A 20,494-nucleotide genomic window follows, 5' to 3' on the forward strand; every position below is an offset into this window, starting at 1 on the left:
TTTCAGACACAGTCATGCTCTAAAACATGCAGAATACTTTTTGGATCTATGGACTTACCCTGATCACCTCTGGACATGCATAATGAGGAGATCTGCAAATAAGAACAGCACAGAAGAGTGTGAGGAAGAGTGGAATGTATAAAAGAACAGTGGAAAAAACTGCCACTTATTTTGATGAACACTAAGAAATGACAAAGCCAACTGATCTACTAATTAAGTTTGTTCTGGTTCTAAATTAAACTCAAAATTAAGGCACTATGCCGGCTAAACTTCAGGCTGCTCTATTCTCATGTGCTAAAACATGCTAGCAACATGCTACAAACTGTCATGCTGAAACAAAACAATATGCCTCAAGAAGCTGTTGTTTACAGTGGATCTATCTATCTATCTATTTATCTATCTATCTATCTATCTATCTATCTATCTATCTATCTATCTATCTATCTATCTATCTATCTATCTATCTATCTATCTATCTATCTATCTATCTATCTATCTATCTATCTATCTATCTATCTATCTATCTATCTATCTGTCAATCTGTCTGTCTGTCTGTCTGTCTGTCTGTCTGTCTATCTATCTATCTATCTATCCTTCTTTTCCTTCCATCCATACATCCATCCATCCATCCATCCATCCTTCCATCCATCCATCCATCCATCTATCCATCCATCCATCCATCCATCCATCCATCTATCTATCTATCTATCTATCTATCTATCTATCTATCTATCTATCTATCTATCTATCTATCTATCTATCTATCTATCTATCTATCTATCTATGTATCTATCTATCTATCTATCTATCTATCTATCTATCTATCTATCCTTTCTTCCCTCCTTCCATCTATCCATCCATCCATCCATCCATCCATCCATCCATCCATCCATCCATCCATCCATCCATCCATCCATCTATCTATCTATCTATCTATCTATCTATCTATCTATCTATCTATCTATCTATCTATCTATCTATCTATCTATCTATCTATCTATCTATCTATCTATCTATCTATCATCCTTCTTTTCCTTCCATCGATCCATCGATCCATCCATCATCCATCCTCTATCAATCCATCCATCCATCCATCCATCCATCCATCCATCCATCCTTCCTTCCTTACTTACTTCCATCCATCTATCTATCTATCTATCTATCTATCTATCTATCTATCTATCTATCTATCTATCTATCTATCTATCTATCTATCTATCTATCTATCTATCTATCTATCTATCTATCTATCTATTATCCTTCTTTTCCTTCCATCGATCCATCGATCCATCCATCCATCCATAATCCATCATCTGTCCATCCATCCATCCATCCATCCATCCATCCATCCATCCATCCATCCATCCATCCATCTATCTATCTATCTATCTATCTATCTATCTATCTATCTATCTATCTATCTATCTATCTATCTATCTATCTATCTATCTATCTATCTATCTATTATTCTTCTTTTCCTTCCATCGATCCATCCATCCATCGATCCATCATCCATCCATCCATCCATCCATCCATCCATCCATCCATCCATCCATCCATCCATCCATCCATCCATCCATCCATCCATCCTCCCTTTCATCTATCTATCTATCTATCTATCTATCTATCTATCTATCTATCTATCTATCTATCTATCTATCTATCTATCTATCTATCTATCTATCTATCTATCCTTTCTTCCTTCCTTCCCTCCTTCCATCCATCCATCCATCCATCCATCCATCCATCCATCCATCCATCCATCCATCCATCCATCCATCCATCCATCCATCCATCTATCTATCTATCTATCTATCTATCTATCTATCTATCTATCTATCTATCTATCTATCTATCCTTTCTTCCTTCCCTCCCTCCTTCCATCCACCCACCCATCCATCCATCCATCCATCTATCCATCCATCCATCCATCCATCCATCCATCCATCCATCCATCCATCTATATGTCTATCTATCTATTATCCTTCTTTCCCTCCTTCCATCAATCCATCTATCCATCCATCCATATATCCTTCTGCATATATTATGTATATTTTCTACAATATGGTAGAACAACTTGTCCATGTCCAGTACTCACCCACAGCTTGTCTCCAGCAGACTGTCTCCCACCTGTAGTGAAGCCATGCCGAAGTCTGCAATCCTGATATTGTTCCTCTCATCCAGCAGCAGGTTTTCTGGCTTCAGGTCTCTGTGACTACAAGAGCACAGAGGACATTTTATCCTATCTGTCAGATTATGCTACCGTCACTGTATTTGAATGGTTTTGGGGTGGAGGTTAGGGATTGGGGAAGGTTAGGGCGATGTATCAGCCTCATATAACATCTAAATCTTTGCTGGTAGCACAATACAATAGGAAGCATATTTCATCATCGTAATAGGCTGTCTACTTTTTGAATGGGAAGTCACTGGTTCAAGCCCTGGAGTTTGCATGTTCTCCCTGTGTTTGCGTGGGTTTAATCTGGGCGCTCCGGTCTCCCCCACAGTCCAAAGACATGCGCTATAGGTGAATTAACTAAGCTAAAATGATCATAGTGTATGTGTGTGAATGCAAGAGCGTATGGGTGTTTCCCAGTACTGGGTTGCAGCTGGAAGGGGATGTGCTGTGTAAAACTGGATAAGTTGGTGGTTCATTTCGCTGTGGTGACCCCTGATTAGTAAAGAGACTAAGCCAAAAATAAAACGAATGAATGAATGAATATATGCAACCAATGTACATTGTTTTTTTAGCGTACACATAATTATTTAACTTCATCATATGCAATGTGAGTGACAAGCTAAATCAAAAACATAATATCAGATGACCTTTTGACCTCAGAAGTCTGTTATGTAATATTTGTTATTGTTGTTGGTTTCAGATTTGTGTGATATGCAGATTGGTTTCTTACCATATGGAGTGACTGTGGCAAAAGTCCAAAGCCGATATGATTTGTCTGAAGAACTTCCGCGCCTCTTTAGGCGTCAGTCGGCCCTTCTTCACCAAATAATCAAACAGCTCTCCTCCAGAAACATGTTCCAGCACCAGATATCTGCATCAACACAGCAGTGTCAGACTATACATTAACACTGTAAGAACAGACCAATGAGAAGCAGGCAGGACAGTGTGTGTTTAATTAGGCCTGTTTGTGCATGTCTTATAACTCACAGGTATTTGTTATTCTCATAAACATCGTGGAGTTTCAAAACATGTGGATGTTCAATCAGTTTCAAAATGGCAATTTCTCTCTCCACCTGGTTAAATGAGAAAAAAATTTGTTAAATTTACCACTCAGTCTTATAGATATCATTTCATTTTAAACATGACTTTCCAAGCTGTAAAAAACAACCAAAACTATATATGTATATAAATATACAGCTAAAGCTAAATTATTATTATTATGTCATTTTCATTAATCAAACTGAATTAAATCTAGCTAATGATAGTATTTGTTTATTTTAATTCAGACTAATGAAAAAAATTGAGCATTCTTTATTACTAGATATATTCATTTAAAGTGAAAACAATTTAAATGTGTCAGATCTATTAAGGGTCTGAATCTTTTTTTTTCAGTGTATTATTACTGTAAATTAGCCCTCCTGTGAATTTTATACATTTTTATGATTTAAAATATTTTCCATGACATTTAACAACAAGAAAATGTTCACAGTATGTCCCCTCCTGATTTTTCTATATTTATTTATATATTAAGTCTTATTTATTTAAATTTGCCGGGAATAAAAACAGTTTTTACATTTAAAACAATGTTAAGGTCAATATCATTAGTAACAATACTGATTAGAAATCAATTTAATTCGAATTAGATTAATTAATAATATCAATTTGAAATTATTTGTTGCCTAAAAGATCAAATAAATCAGTTATTAGAAATGAGTTCTTAAAACTATTATGTTTAGAAATGTGTTGAAAAAAATCTTCTCTACATTAAACAGAAATTGGGGGAAAAAATAAACCAACCCAAGCTCATTCTGAAAACGTAGTCCTGCGGACGTTTCTGAAGACAGCGGAATACGTCCCAGCAGGTACATACGGCCGCGTTAATTTTTTTCAAGCGAACGCTAAGGGGCGGTGTGACGATGTTCCCTATCACGCTTGCCGGCCGGCCGGCCGACCGCTTACCTCCTTGTGGAGGGCTTCCCCGCTGCAACCCTTTTTATCCACTCAGCTCACCGTGTACATCGGCAGGCTCGAGATGCAGAGAGGAGTCGACCACGGCGATCGGTTTCGAGTCCGGGGAAGAGCGGTTCCAGCAATCAGGTAAGACAAAAACAGAATCCCAAAAATTAAGTGAACGAGTTTCGTAACAGGGTGAGAACGCAGTGAAATCCGAAAACGAAAAAATCAGGGCTTTTCTTTTTTTGGACGGCTTTTTGTAAACTGTTGCTTGGGTTTAGGGAAGCGAGCGGGCGGGTGGGTCGATCGGTAAAATTGGTTGGGTTCAGGGAAGGAGAAGGGCGGGTCGGTCGATTGGCCGGTCGCGCAGTCAATCATTCGGTCAGCCGGACAGTGGCCTCAGGTGGGTTTACGCGAGAACATCGCAGGCGCAAACGCGAGACTCGCGAGCACTCGCGAGAGGCGTTTGAGGTGCAAAAAAGTGCACAATGTCGGCCTCTAGCGGATTCGCAAAAACAAAAACTGCAGCCATGCGTAACCACTGGGATGTATTCCGCGGTCTCCAGAAACGTCCGTGGGACTACGTTTTCACTAAGAGCCTGGGTTGAAATAAACAGGGGGCTAATAATTCTGACTAACGAATAACATCTGAAGTGATATGCTTTAAAAACAGTCAGCTACGCTTAAGAAGAATTAAACATGCTAGACTTTCTGCGATGGTGTCGTGAGGCACTGCAGACATGGTGTTGCTTTTCGTGAACTATGCCACATTACACGAGAAGAAACGATTGAATCTTGTGTCACGACGTACATCTGTCATTTACGACTCACTAACGACACCCTACATCAAGGAAATCATACCGAAATCATGTGATCTGGCCGGAGCTTTATAACTAGCCAACTGAGTAAGCACACTTTCGTTCTGACCAATCAGAATTGCGCAACTGAACTCCGCCCACAATAAAAAAAAGGAAAACACTGACAAGTGGGATGATAGCGTCTGCCGCTTCAGAAGCATTAATAGAAGAATTAATACATGACATTTTTTTATAATATTTGGGTTTTTAAAGTCACAGACACCAAACAAAAACAGGTAATTTTTAAATGATGTCGCAGAATAGTTGCCGCAGCGTATTATAGAGCTAAAGCTTGAAATAAATTAAAATCAGCTTGAAGTTTGAATTTAATCATAAATCAAATCGCAATATCTGTCAAAAAAAAACAAAAAAAACGCAATTAGATATTTTTCCCAAATAGCACAGCCCTAGGTAGGCCTATACCAAGATGAAACATAGTACTTTAAATGCTAATTCATTTAAATGCTAATTTCAATATCAGCTGTGACAAGTTAAAGCTTATTATTCCATCTTTACCTTCATCAACACCGATTCTGAGAGTTTTTCTCTGTTGACTATTTTGATGGCTACTTTTTGGCTGGTGATGCAGTGAATCCCCAGCTTCACCAGACCTACAGACACCGCAGACATTCACAAGGCAATTGATCAGCGATAAATGCTTTGAAAACAGACTATTACATGCAATTAAACGCATAGACCGCATCTCCTTACCTGTCTGGCCTTTCCCAAGGGTCTTTTCCAGTCGATACGGCCCCACATACTGAGCTGCCTGGGTCACTGACAGTTCCTTAGACATCCTGACTCCTGCTAACCGCGCTACAGCCTGCAATATTACCACAGTCCGCCGATTCTGAGGTGAGTTTTAATAAAATAATCTCTCAAGGGTCTGCAACAACCCGGAAATATATCCATGTTGAGCTCGGGGTGCCCTAAATGCTGTCATACGGGCCCGTTTGGTCTTTCGGATGTCAGGAAAGACATTAATAGCAGTCGCTCTTCTCAATCGATCAGACTTTTCATTCAACACACAGACACTGAGCAGGACGCGGTGTTTCTAGATGCATCTACCCTAACGGCATGACAAACTCCTCCTAACTAGTGTTTATAAGTGAACGCACACGCGCACGCCTTCAGGCCTGGATCACAGGTAAGGCTGACACAATCTTAATACGTTAAACAAACAGGTAAATCAATTCCCGCTTCACATCCGCAAGTGTGTGTGTCAGTGTGAGGAGATGCTCTGCTATCATCCAGGTCTGCTTCATCTGCGGCTGGTGCTGGTGCTGGTGCTGATGCTGAGCTCCATCCTCCCGCACGCAGCGCCGCATCCTCATCCGTCTCTCCCCGCGTCCTCTCCCGCCGGTCCCGCATCCGCCGGACGCAGATCTGACAGGGTTTTTTTTGGTGGTGATTTACAGGCTGCGCAGTGCTCGCTGGGGTCTTGCGCGTCTTGGTGGTTATTTCTGCGTTGTAAAGCGTAATTTTCTTCTCCGTTGTGGTTCCTTTTGCATCAGCATCCGGGTCCCACACCCTCCTCCTGCTCCTCCTCATCATCATCAGCCCTCCCTCCTCATCACTGCACCTCTCGCCACCGCCATGCCATCAGATGGTGATACACCAGCATACTCGATTACATACAGCTGAAGTCAAAATTATTCGCCCTCCTGTGAATTTCAGATATTTCCTAAATGATATTTAGCTGAATACTAGTATCTTGAGAATATTTAGTGCAATATTACTGTAATAAATGTAAGAAATCAGTTATTAGAAATTAGTTTTCATATCCCTGCTGAAAAATCCAGCTTCAACCAGCCTAGGCTGGTTGGCTGGTATTAGCTGGTCGACCAGGCTGGTTTTAAAGAGGTTTTGGCCACTTCCAGGCTGGTTTCCAGCCATTTCCAGCCTGGTCTTAGCTGGCCAGGCTGGAAGATGACCAGCTAAAACCAGCTTGACCAGCCCAGCCAAGCTGGAAGTCCAGCCAAAACCAGCTATATCCAGCTTAAACCAGGCTAGTCAAGCTGGTTTTAGCTGGATTTGGCTGGTCATTTAAAAATTTAAATAAATAAAAAAATTGAAAAAATACTGGGTGTCTTATTTTTTAAGTAGAAACAAATTAAACTTATGAATATTTTAAACTTTTTTAAAACTACATTAAACTGATTTAAAATGTATTGTTCTGTATAACTTCTAGAATTCAGCTATAAACAGGGGGGTTGGCTGGAGGGTTACATTTTGTTAAAATTTCAGTGTTATGTATATTCCTTTTGAATATTTAGATTACAATTTGTTTAACGTCTTTAAAATAATCTATGCTCACCAAGGCTGTGTTTATATGTTCAAAATATAATAAAAACAGTAATATTTTAAACATCATTGCTGATTAAAATCTATACAACTAAAATCTTGTTCGATGTTATCTGAAATAAAATATTTTAAAGAAAGGCTTACTGAAGGAAAGCTCATCGGTTTATGTCAGATAGTTCGTGAAAAAAAATTTATAATAATTTAATATATGTAATTATAGTTTTCGGATGAAACGTTAAACTGAGGTCCTGACTCTCTGTGGTTGTTAAAAACCCTTCTGACCATCCCCATATCATTACTAGCTTCATCACTGTCCTCTCTCCACCATCATGTGGTTTGGAGCAATATGGCTGCAGTCGCATCATCTAGGTGGAATGTGTGTAAAAAAAATGTGTGTAAAGTCTTTAAGTGTCCAGAAATGCACCATATAAATGTAAGGAATTATTCATTTTCTTGTCGGCTTAGTCCCTTTATTAATCCGGGGTTGCCACAGCAGAATGAACCGCCAACTTGTAAGGAATTATTATTAATATTATTTACAAAAACTCAGTAGTTACCTTTAGTGCTATTAAAATCAAGCCTTCTGATTGCTGCAGTAGTTGCATTAGTACATGTGCTCTGTGATTAAATGACTATTAATAATTATCAGAATAAATATTAAAATAATAATAATGTGCCTTGTGCTTACATTTTCTGTCACAGCTCTCAAACATAAACCCCATTCAACACGTTTTCGTCCTATATCTGTCAGTACCATCAAAACGAAACACTATTTTGTTTATGCATTTGTGTATGCACAGCTAATTAATATGTGATGAAAAATATGACAGCAGTTTTGTCAGCGGCATCCTAAACTCTAGAAGGTGCTGACAGTCTGCTTCTACACGCCTCAAAAAACACTATGCTAGTGTGCTTGGCATAAGAGATCAAGCAGAACACTGCAGTTAAAGCCAAATCAATTACTGCATTCATTATCATCAAGTCATGTATGTAGTCAGCACATGAGTTTTAAATATGAATGCAATTGATGTGTTCAAATCTGATGGACTTGGAATAAAGGATAAAGAAAAAATGGTAGTGAATTCAACTGACTCATAGTTGAGTAAACAGATTTACATACACTGATTGTATAATGATTTTTGTACAATACACAATATTGTAATATTACAGTTAAAAAACTGTAATACACTCTCAGAAATAAAGGTACAAGAGCTGTCACTGGGGTGGTATCTTTTCAAAAGATACATATTTGTAACTAAAGAGTCCACAGTGGTATCTCAAATGTGCATTTTAGTGCCAAAAGGTACCTAAAAAGTACCTTTGAGGAACCATTGTGGACCCTTCAGGTACAAATATGTATCTTTTAAAAAGGTACTGCCCCAGTGACAGCTCTTGTACCTTTATTTCTGAGAGTGTATGAACTGAAATTTACTTCAGCACAGTTACGGTACATACTTTACATGCAGTATGTAACAATACAGTACAATACAGTATGTTACTGTATTTTAAAGTTGCATTGTGAAAATATATATAATACTACAAATACAGCAAGGTACATGGTGCTATAAATGTAAATACAGTATTTTAGCTGTAATTGATTTACAGTAAGTTACTGGCAAACCGAACTGTAATATGAATTGTAGTTACTGTAGAGTTGTGCCGTATGATACCATATGTTAAAGTTGTGCTGAAAAAATTGAGTGACAGGATTGGGAATATTACTGTATATTTTACAGTAAAAATATACAATACTGTAAATAGAATTAAATAATACTGTAGTTGACATTTCAGTCCCACTTTATATTAAGTGTCCTTAACTACTATGTACTTACATCAAAAATTAAATACAATGTACTTACTGTGTTTATAATGTATTTGAGAACACTTGTGGTGCTTTTGAGTTGGGATAGAGGTTGGGTTATGGACAGGTTTGGTGGTATGGGTAGGTTTAAGGGTGGGTTAAAATGTAAGGGATGGTCAACAGTGTATTTACAAATGTAATTACAGAAGTTAATTACAGATGTAATTACGTACATGTATTTAATCAAGCATAAGTACACAGTAAATACATGTATTTACACAATAACAAAGTATTTATTCCTGTGTAAGTACATATTAGTTAAGGCCACTTAATATAAAGTGGGACCGACATTTCTTTTATGGTTTCTACCGTAAAATCACACCTGCCAATTTTTTTGCCTTAAATTTTATTCATTTATTTTTTTTTGCAAAGAGTCACTGTATATATATTCATCATCATGTGTGTATTCAGCACAGTTATGTATTAATTGTGAATGTGATTGGTGTGTTCAAATTACACTGAAAAAAAAAGAAGTAATTTTACGGTTTACCAACAGCTGGGCTGCCAGAAAAAAAGTAAAATAACGGCCGTTAAATTACAGAAATATACCCTAAAATAATGGATATTAAATGACAGAAATGTCCATAAATTTCTGGTAAGTTTCTGTAAAATAATATCTGTTATTGTATGGTAAATTTCTGTATTTTAACAGCCATTGTTTTACTTTTTTAATGCCGGCACCCCAGCTGCCGGAAATAAACCATAAAATTACAAAAAAAATATCAGTGTAAATTAGTGCTGTCAAACAATTAACGGCATGCCAAAAAAAAAGTTTCATAATTTTACTAATACAAATTTACAAGTTTACAAATACATGTTTACTAAATATGTTTGTGAATATTTTTTGTGTGAATATATGCATGACTATATTGGATAAAATATTAGTTTATATATTTGTATATCCATATTTAGATATAATACAAATTATAAATAAGAATTAAATATATATCTAAATATATTTATTTTATATATTTTAATAGTTTATGTACAGTATGTGTATGTGTATTTATACATAAATATACACAGTAGTACGCATGTATATATTGTGATGTATATTGCGATTAATCATCTGACAGTGCTAGCTCAAATCTGATGTACTAATGTAAAATAAATGATAAACAATGATAATAATTTATTTAAAATCAGATGAAATACATTGTGCTTTTTACAGCATCAAATCTGAATTCAGAAACAACAAAAACAACAACACAGTTACAAATAACACAGACGACATGAGGCAAGACGTTTCACGATCTAAATAAATAAATTCCACTGCTTTCCAGCTCCTGCACCCCCTTCCACTGTCCTTCGAATGGTTCAGTCCAGTGCAGAGTGAGGGAATGCAAGGACACTGGAGGACCAGAGAGGAAGGACCTGCGATAAAAATAGCAGAAGAAAATCAGAATGGACAAATCAATGCCCTCATCCAGACGCTTCTGCAATAAAACCTTCTGTAATTTGGGCTAACTTCAACAGCAGATACATTTCAAGGAGTATAAAAGTCAAAGTAAGAAAGAAGAATTGAATAAAATGTGTTAAATGTACATACATGTATATCCATGTCCCCCTCAGGAGGCCGCTGTGGCTCCCTTCACACAGGCATTGAAAGCCTCCAGCAGCTCCTTACAGGCCTCTGCACCTTTACCCTGAACACTGAACACACACACACACACAGATTTGTTTTTATCACATTGATAAGCCATAGAATAAATACTTTCTAATAAGTCTATTTATTTTACAAGCATTTTTTTGTCTGTAAAACCTGTTTATTATTTTTGTAAACATTTTAAATGTTACTTGGACATAATTTCTGTTAAATAAAAAAAAGCTTTAAAATTGATAACACTATGTGCATCTTATACACTCTCAGAAATAAAGGTACGTGAGCTGTCACTGGAGTGGTACCTTTTCAAAGGGTACATATTTGTACTTAAAGGGTATATGTTGGAACCTCAAAGGTATATATTAGTAGCTAAACATTTTAAGAGGTACTCTTTTGTACTGCTTAGGTACTGTTGTGTACCCTTGAGGTATCAATAAGGACTCTTTAAGTAGAAATATGTACCTTTCAAAAATGTACCACCCCCGTGACAGCTCTTGTTATTTCTGAGAGTGTAAGATAACATAGTTTCTTTTCTATAATATACATTTGACCTGAATATAGGGTGGCACGGTGGTGCAAGCACTGTCGCCCCACAGCCAAAAGGTTGCTGGTTCAAGTCCTGACTGGACCAATTGGCGTTTCTGTGTGGAGTTTTGCATTTGGTTTCCTCCACAGTCCAAACACATGCGCTATAGGTGAATTAGATGAACTAAGTTGGCCGTAGTATGTGTGAATACGAATATAGTGTGAATATGAATTATAGTGTGAGGGTGTTTCTGCTGCATAAACATATGCTGGATAAGTTAGCGGTTCATTCCGCTGTGGTGACGCCTGATAAATAAGGAACTAGGTAAAAAAAAAATTAAAGAAAAAATGACCTTCATATTTTGATTCCTAAAATAATGAGCCGTTTTTGCATGAATTGTAGTTAAATTAGCACAGTGAAGCTGCTTCTCCTTTGACATCCATTCATAATGACTATCTTCAGTCACTGAACTTCTGCTAATATTACTTATTTGTGACCTCTGATCCTGTTTCTTACATAAGATCAGTCTTTTAAAAAGAGTATCTACAGAGATACAGAGGAAAGGGTTAAACTGTAGCAACAACAAAAGTGTAGAACAGAACAAAGCCTAAAATAAATAAATTTAAAAGAATAAAATACACTCTAAAAAATTTTGTTTCGACAAAACAAAACAAAAATAATGCAACAGTTTACATTAATTTATTGAAATTACGATAACATCTAACAAAATGAAGTTCAGACAACAAACTTTATTATGTTAGCTAAATATTTTCCTCTTCAATCAGAGGCATTTTTACATAGCAAAAACTTTAAATCTATAAGTCGAGTACTCAAAAATGTTGTTTCAGTTAGTTTTTTATTTTAAAATTAAAAACAAATCCAGTGTTATGTTCTTAATTCCATGCACATTTTCAAGTTTAGAGCCGCAAATAAATTAAGTAGCCGAAATTGTTACAGTTTTTGTTTGTTTTTTAAATTTAATCTTCATGCTTGTAAGAAATACATTTAACAACGATATTTTTGTTTTTCGGTAATTTTTTTTTTTTCTGTAAAAAACACAGGTTTTCATTGTTTTACAAAACAAAAACATGTACTGTCCCATATTATCATTATAAAAAAAAACATCAGTGCGTGGACATTTTTAAATTGATGTAATTATCAATATTTTCCTGTTTTGAAACCTTAATAAAATTATTCTGGTAACTTAAAAGTTTAATCTAATCAGCATTTTAGAATTTTTAAGTTACAATAATATTAAACCATGTAGTGGTAACAGTTCTCTTGAGCTATTTTTTGGAGTAAAGCAAGGGTAATATTATTAATTTTCACTAATTTTCTTTTCGCTTAGTCAATTTCTTAATCTATAACAAAGGTTAAAGGAACTAAGCCGAAGGAAAATGAAATGACATGATGGTTCATACATACCAAATATTGACATTTATTTATTTATTACGCAGTTCTAAACAGATTCAGCCAAAGATGTACATTTATTCATTATCACCCTCAAGCGGTTCCAGACCTTTGTGAGATTTTTTTCTGTTGATCATAAAATAATATATTTTGATGAAAGCTGAAAAAAACCATTGACTTCCAAAGTAGGAAAAACAAATACTGTGGAAGTCAGTGGTTTTCGGCTTTCTTCAAAATATATTTTTTTTGTTCAGGAGAAAGAAATTCGTAAAAAAAAGTTTTGAACAAGTGAAGGGTGAGCAGTTGATGTTTATTTTTGAATGAACTATCCTTTAAGTGTTCAGTTATAGAACAAATGTGACCTTTGGTTTAAAAAAGTTATTATGCAACATATCTAAAAAAATATTATATAAACATTTACTGTGCTTCTGTACTTGACTTCCATAGTGTTTGTTTTTCCACACGTGTCAATGTTTCCAGATATTCAGAATATCTTCTTCTGTGTTTGCAGTACTTAGCATGTCCACAAGATGGCCTTACGATAGTCCCAATAATAAAAAATAACAATAATCATTTAATAATGCGTAACTCTTGCACACTTAATAGTTAATTCTAGTGTAGATCTGCACATGACACACCTTTAACCTCATAAATAACGCAGACATTGCGGTACTGCTCTGAAATGTGAGCCATGAGCACCTCCACACCCTCCGTGTGTGTGTGTGTGTGTGTGTGTCTATTGAAAACCCTGCTATTTTTACAGCACAGATATACATTACTTAAAGTTCACTCTAAATCTGGCATCAAACAGAGACATACTGCTCTGAATGCTGTGAACACGTGTGTATTTGTGCACAAATTATGCAACTTTTGCTGACAAGACGCTCGTTTCAAAAATGTAGTCATTTCATATGTGCATGTGATTAGTTAGTTAATAAATTTGACACTTAAATAAACACTCTGTTACTTGCGAATTATACATCCTAACATGCAAATCATACACTAAAAATGTTTTGAAGCTGAATCAAATCAACCTCATTAAATTAAATGAAACTAACTTTTTAAATTACGTTAGAAACATGATTTGCTTGAGTTAATATGCTAGAAATACGCTGTCATGACTTATTGATCTTATTTTTTGTAGAGACTGCATCAGTGAAGAAACAGATCTTCATTTTGAATATTTGTGCAAGTCACCGTAAAGTTTATAGTATTGCGTCATTGTGTGAGTGCACTGACCTCTGACCTTTTAACCTAGAAACAGAGCACTTTGCTTTGTTAACTCATTTGCAGAGGTTAATCATTCATGCGTGAAACCACAGTGCTGGAAAACGTCTGAAATCAGAAAGTGTTGTGACGTGTGTCTGCAAAGGGCTGGAGATGTGCTCCTGACACATGCTTTAACTTAGCAACATGATGGCCAACATGGTGTAATTTTCCACCTCCATCATCACTTCCAAACCCCGCGCACCATGTGCTCAAGCTTCTCTTGTATCCACTTCGGTATCCAACACACATTTAACTGAGGTTTCGGAAATTGTCATTTGCATACCACAGATATTCTTTATTCAATGACTTTCTAGATTAAATGTAATAAAATAAAATTGTTTTGATTTTGAAGAAACTTTCTTCTGCTCGTCAATGAAATATATTTGATAAATGATTACTGTTATAAAGAACTATTAGTTTTTAATAGATTTTTCGATTTTCCACATCATTAACCCAGTCTTGCCACTTGATAGAAATCATTAAAACATTCTGAATTCATACTTAAAGAGACTCAATATTTATATTATTTTATTTCCAGTGTTTTATGAGTTTCTTTCTTCAGTTGAGCAAAAAAGAAGGCATTTTAAAAAATGTTAAAAACCGGTAACCATTGACTTCCATAGTAGAAAAAACAAAGACTAAGCAAAGGGTTACCGGTTTCCGACATTTTATTTTTTTCTAAATATATTGGTGTTACACAGAAAAAAAAATCATAAAGGTTTGGACCAAGTAAATGGTGAGTAAATGATGATGTAATTTTCATTTTGGGGTGAATTACCCCTTTAAATATGCTTAAATAATAACAGTGGATTTTACTATACAGTTTTTACTGCTTGGTGTTTGTTCTATACATTTTTAGGATCATTTTATTGACACAAAGTTTTATAGAATATATATTCATCAGCGCCTTTTATATATTCAGAATTATTAGCCCCCCTTTGAATTTAATATTCTTTTTTAAATATTTTCCAAATGATGTTTAACAGAGCAAGGCAATTTTCACAGTATGTCTGATTATATTTTTATTCTTTTCTTTTATCAGAAAGTCTTATTTGTTTTATTTCGGCAAGAATAAAAGCAGTTTTTAATTTTTTAAAAACCATTTAAGGTCAATATTATTAGCCACTTTAAGCTCATTTTTTCCAGTATGCTACAGAACAAACCAACATTATACAATAACTTGCCTAATTACCCTAACCTGCCTAATTAACCTAGTTAAGCCTTTAAATGTCACTTTAAGCTGTATAGAAGTGTCTTGAAAAATAATATTAACCAGAAATTTGAGAAAAAAAAATAAGCAACTAATAATTAGGGGGGTAATAATTCTGACTTCAACTGTGCATATATATATAATTGTTTTCTTTTTTCATAAAATGTATTTATGTATTATTTATTTATACATGCAAACAATTCAATCATATTTACTGTCACTTGAATTAAATAATGAGCACTTGCTGGATTAAGAGTATTTTTATTTACTATTATTATTTACTGCAAACTTTTGGTATATGTCATGCAGTTAATTGTTTCCTCTAATATATTGATCAGTACGACTATTTTCAACATCATCATCATTCTCTTGTCGGCGAGTCCCTTTATTAATCCGGGGTTGCCAAAGTGGAATGAACCGCCAACTTATCCATCAAGTTTTTACACAGCGGATGCCCTTCCAGCCGCAACCCATCTCTGGGAAACATCCACACACTCATACACTACGGACAATTTAGCCTACCCAATTCACCTTTACTGCATGTCTTTGGACTGTGCGGGAAAGCAGAGCACCCGGAGGAAACCCACGTGAACGCAAGGAGAACATGCAAACTCCACACAGAAACGCCAACTGAGCCGAGGCTCGAACCAGCGACCCAGCGACCTTCTTGCTGTGAAGCAACAGCACTACCTACTGCGCTACTGTTTCGCCCCACGGCTGTTTTCAACATTGGTAAATTGATATCAGATTGATTTCTCAAAGATCATGTGTGTCTGCAGGTGTAAGATGCTTAAAATTCAGTTTTACATCACAGGAAATCCAAGATATTTAAAAATAAGTACAGAGTTCTGTTCAACATTGTGATAACATTTCACAATTCTGCTGTTTTATTGTCATTTTGTTAGCAATGAGGGTCTTTTAAAAAACTGAGTTAGTATTAATCGTCTGCGCTTTTGATCACCAGTGTACACAGTGGTTTTGTAATCAGTATTGATGAGTTTCTTCATTTAAAGCATGTACATTTCCAGTAAAAAAAAACAATAATAATAATAATAAAAAAAACAGATAAGCTTAAAGTGTTGACCTCTAAATGTTGCATTATTGACTCACCATTTGTCCAGCTCCTCTTTGGGGAGTTTGCACTGAGCAGGAACTTCTTCTGGCATCTTTGTGTCTATCTGTCTGTCTGTGTGTGACTCGTGCTGTAGTGAGCTGAGGAGAGCCTGTAAGGAAGCACACAGTGATCCTCTAATATATATAGGGTTACTTCTCAACGTGTGGGAGGGAAGGAGGAGCAGAAACAGCCTGCAGAAGAGTGTCAGAGGCCAGAAGACGAATAGTAAAGGTGACCCGAACGGGCAAAACTAACCTCACTGGAATTAAACCTCAGAGCAGTTTCAGAGCCGTGTGTAAAGGTTTATTGACTAATCATGAATATATATATATATATGTACTGTTCAACCATTTCTGGTGTTCTGCAGGTTTTTTTTTTCTTAGACAGCCTTGGAAAACCTGCAGAACATCACAAATTGTACAGGTACATGTATTTTCATGGTTTTAACATCTGAAAGGTTTCAGTTTGGACCTGAATGTTGCAGTGAATGTTTGTTTTTTGAAAACAAATGATTTATTGGATTTAAAATAAGCTTAGTGGTTGCAATGAGTTGATATAGGCTGATTTTAAACAAACGAAATAAATTTAGTAATGTTTAAGTCCATATAAGATGTTTAAAACCACTTACTTAAAAAAAAAAAACTCTGGTAAACACAATGAATCATTTTTGTCATTGTTTTAAAGGATGTTAAATGTTTTAAAACGACTCATTTTAACTTAATGGAGATGTTTAATTGGAGGTTTATGTTTTGTTATTTTGTTTTGTTATCTTCACTCAAATAAATAGTTTTGTTGCTTGTTTAAACTATTCATTCATTCATTCATTCATTCATTTTCTTTTCGGCTTAGTCACTTTATTTGTTTGGAGGACTGTAAACCTGTTCTCTGTCTAGTCTCTCATCCTAACTGCAGATGGCGCAGTTTAACAGCACCATTGCAAGATCAAGAGCAAACTACAAAATAAAACACAAAGAAAGAAAGAAAATAAATGACAGCATTTCGGATATACCCATTATTGGACAATAAAGTTCTAAATAACAAATTTATTTAATTTGTATACGAGCAGTGGTTTAACGTTCATCAGTGTTAATTTCGTGCCGCTATTTTGTAGTTGTGACGACACGTCTATATGACGTTTTTCCTAACTGCTGATGTCACTGATGCGTGTTTTTATAAAACTGGAAAGACAACTACAGTAACATGCATATAAATCTTATCTTTTACTTACGTGATTTTAAATGCGGACAACGTTAAATTTTTTATTATTATGTTAAAATGATTTAGTTATAAATTGTGTAATTTATGCTTAGAAATGAAAAATCACACATGAAATAAATAAATAAATAAATAAATAAATAAATAAATAATTGCATTGGGCAGATTTTCTGATTATAATATAATATAATATAATATAATATAATATAATATAATATAATATAATATAATATAATATAATATTATATAATATTATATAATATTATATTATATAATATAGTTTCCCAGAGATGGGTTGCGGCTGGAAGGGCATCCGCTGTGTAAAAAAAAAACGGCTGGATAAGTCAGCGGTTCATTCCGCTGTGGCGACCCCGGATTAATAAAGGGACTAAGCCGACAAGAAAATGAATAAATGAATGACAATATAAAATAATATAATATAATAGGATATAATATAATAGGATATATTATAATATAATACAATAAATATAATATAAAAATATAATATAATATTATATAATATAATAAAAATAATATAATAAGAAATAATATAATTTAATATAATATAATAGGATATAATATATATAAAAATATAATATAATATAATATATTATAATATAATATAATATAATATAATATAATATAATATAATATAATATAATATAATATAATATAATATAATATAATATAATATATATTGCATTATACATGATCTAATAATATGCTGTGTCCTGATTGTGGGATAGTGTGTGTCAGTGTGTTGTTTAAATGAGCTCAGCATGACATCATGGACTGTAATGTTGTGGAGTATTTCCAGAACAGTCTGGATGAGATCATTTAGGATCAGACCATCTTGTATGTATTTTTTGCTATACAATATTAATAAGACTTTGGAGCAAATTTGATCATTGATGTAATGATTATGTATGGGAAATGCCATGAACACAAATAAAAATGGTCCAAGGATAAACCTAACATACAGTTAAAGTCAGAATTATTCACCCCCCCCCCCCCCCCCCCCCTTTGATTTTTTTTTATATTTCCCAAATGATGTTTAACAGAGCAAGGAAATTTTCACAGTATGTCTGATAATATTATTTTCTTCTGGAAAAAGTCTTATTTGTTTTATTTAGCTAGAATAAAAGCAGTTTTTATTTTTTAAAAGCCATTTTAAGATCAATATTATTAGCCCCTTTAAGCTATTTTTTTCTGATAGTCTACAGAACATTATATCATTATCATATCATTATACAATAACTTGAAAAATTACCCTAACCTGCCTAGTTAACCTAATTAACCTAGTTAAGTCTTTAAATGTCACTTTAAGCTGTATAAAAGGGTATTGAAATATATCTAGTCAAATATTATTTACTGTCATCATGACAAAGATAAAATAAATCAGCTATTAGAATTGAGTTGTTAAACTATTATGTTTAAAAATGTGTTAAAAAAAATCTTCTCTTTGTTAAACAGAAATTGGGGAAAAATAAACAGGGGGCTAATAATTCAGGGGGGGCTAATAATTCTGACCTCATATACATACATTCTTCATATGCACATGCAATGTGTTTTTCCCAAAAGTGACACCATCGAGTCCCTATTCGTGGCGCCCCCCAGCGGTCGCTGTCTGAAGCGCCGCTCTGCTCACTCTAGCGGCGGGTGTGAGCATGTCTCCCGCCTACAGGCTTCTCTCTACACGCTCTGCATCTGTATTTGTCAGGCTCAAATCCAAGGGAGACGAACGAGGCGCCATCTTTCGTGCGTTTCTCCCTCCAACGATGAGAAAATGATCTCGAAACCGGTGGTCTGTGGCACCTCCGATCTGTAAATAAAGGCGTTTATGAAAAGAACTCGTACCCGAGCAAAACATCGACTCATAATATACTGAAAAAATATACATTTGCTTTCCACAATCCACAGAAGCGGACAGCAGCAGCAAGGTGTTGTCTAGTATCGCCCATTTCGCGATTCCGGAGCCGATAACGAAAAGGGTTCCTGAAACCGGGGTGTTTTTTGACGAAGCGGACACGGATATGGCGAAGGCGGCGGGGCTGCTTGACCAAACGGCTGGTTTTGTGCTTTGGTGACATTATTGTGCTGTTGAAGCCAAAGGTCGGTGGAATAGTTGCCGAAATTCCCTCGGATCGCGCGCCCGTCACGTGGTAGGTTCCTCCTTTTTCTTTGTTAGTGGACGATCTGTAGCAGCAGCAGCACTTATGTTACATAAACCTAATCCTGCACACCCGTCCAAGCCTCCATTTTAACTGCTTTAACCACGAGCTGTTGAATGCAGAAGTGTTTTGATGTACATTTTAATTTACGGCGTTTTGAGAGACCGTGCGGTTGCTTAACAAATACTATCTGCTACTTGCCCGTGCAATAAACACGCGTGCGCTCTGTGTTATTTCATTCCCGTCCTAATTATGACAAAGGACGTGTGTATTACGCTGGTTTAAATGCTATTTCACGTCCTCGTTTCACTGCACTGAACTTATTGGCTGTAAGCCGGTTGGTTCACATAAAATTGGTGGTAAATATGGCTTGCATAACAAGCAAGGCCGCGTGAGAGCACATTATCTGTAATGCTTCTGCTTACTGTATGAGGCATTCAGCAATGCATTAAAACGATTTATCCCTCTTCTACTGTATTTCATGACTAGTTCCTTCATTAATGCACGGAAGTGATGTAAATGTTCATGCGGTCTGTTTCCAAGCATAACTCAGAGAATTGCCTTGTGCTTTTAAAATGTAGTGAGCTGGACATCAACGTTAGTTATTGTGTTTGCTTTTGTGAACGTTTATTAACTCTTACCCTTTACACGTTTTTATTTTTATCGATCTGAAGTGCGTTGTTCCTGTAAGACTTCCTTTTAATTGTACTGAAGAGCTCTTATCGCAGTCATGCGGATGAATAATTTGACTTTATTCATAACTCAGACCTTGAGTGCTTCACCTTCACTTGGTTCACTCATTCTTTGGTAAACCTTTACCGGATT

At 35.4% G+C, this 20,494-nt stretch overlaps 3 protein-coding genes across 11 annotated transcripts in view; 1 reads left to right on the forward strand and 2 right to left on the reverse strand.

Moving 5' to 3' along the window:
- The window catches only part of brsk1a (BR serine/threonine kinase 1a), a 32,157-nt gene extending 25,652 nt beyond the window's left edge, over positions 1-6,505 (reverse strand). For all 4 annotated transcript variants that reach the window (XM_017358499.4, XM_073918114.1, XM_688031.9 and 1 more), the window contains exons 1-6: positions 5,698-6,505; positions 5,503-5,597; positions 3,164-3,249; positions 2,907-3,047; positions 2,099-2,215; positions 59-92 (exon numbers count right to left, since the gene is read on the reverse strand). In XM_017358499.4, the coding sequence (XP_017213988.1) occupies positions 59-92; positions 2,099-2,215; positions 2,907-3,047; positions 3,164-3,249; positions 5,503-5,597; positions 5,698-5,782 (558 nt within the window). In that variant the 5' untranslated portion in view covers positions 5,783-6,505. The remainder of the gene's footprint in view (positions 1-58; positions 93-2,098; positions 2,216-2,906; positions 3,048-3,163; positions 3,250-5,502; positions 5,598-5,697) is intronic.
- fra10ac1 (FRA10A associated CGG repeat 1) overlaps positions 1-20,494 on the reverse strand; it is an 855,621-nt gene that overhangs the window by 288,074 nt on the left and 547,053 nt on the right. The window lies entirely within an intron of this gene.
- kansl1a (KAT8 regulatory NSL complex subunit 1a) overlaps positions 19,221-20,494 on the forward strand; it is a 39,634-nt gene continuing 38,360 nt past the window's right edge. For all 6 annotated transcript variants that reach the window (XR_012387793.1, XR_012387794.1, XM_687847.11 and 3 more), the window contains exon 1: positions 19,221-19,660. The gene's annotated coding sequence lies outside the window, so the exon portion shown is untranslated. The remainder of the gene's footprint in view (positions 19,661-20,494) is intronic.

Source organism: Danio rerio, chromosome 12 (assembly GCF_049306965.1).
Source record: "Danio rerio strain Tuebingen ecotype United States chromosome 12, GRCz12tu, whole genome shotgun sequence".
Classification (NCBI taxonomy): Eukaryota; Metazoa; Chordata; class Actinopteri; order Cypriniformes; family Danionidae; genus Danio; species Danio rerio.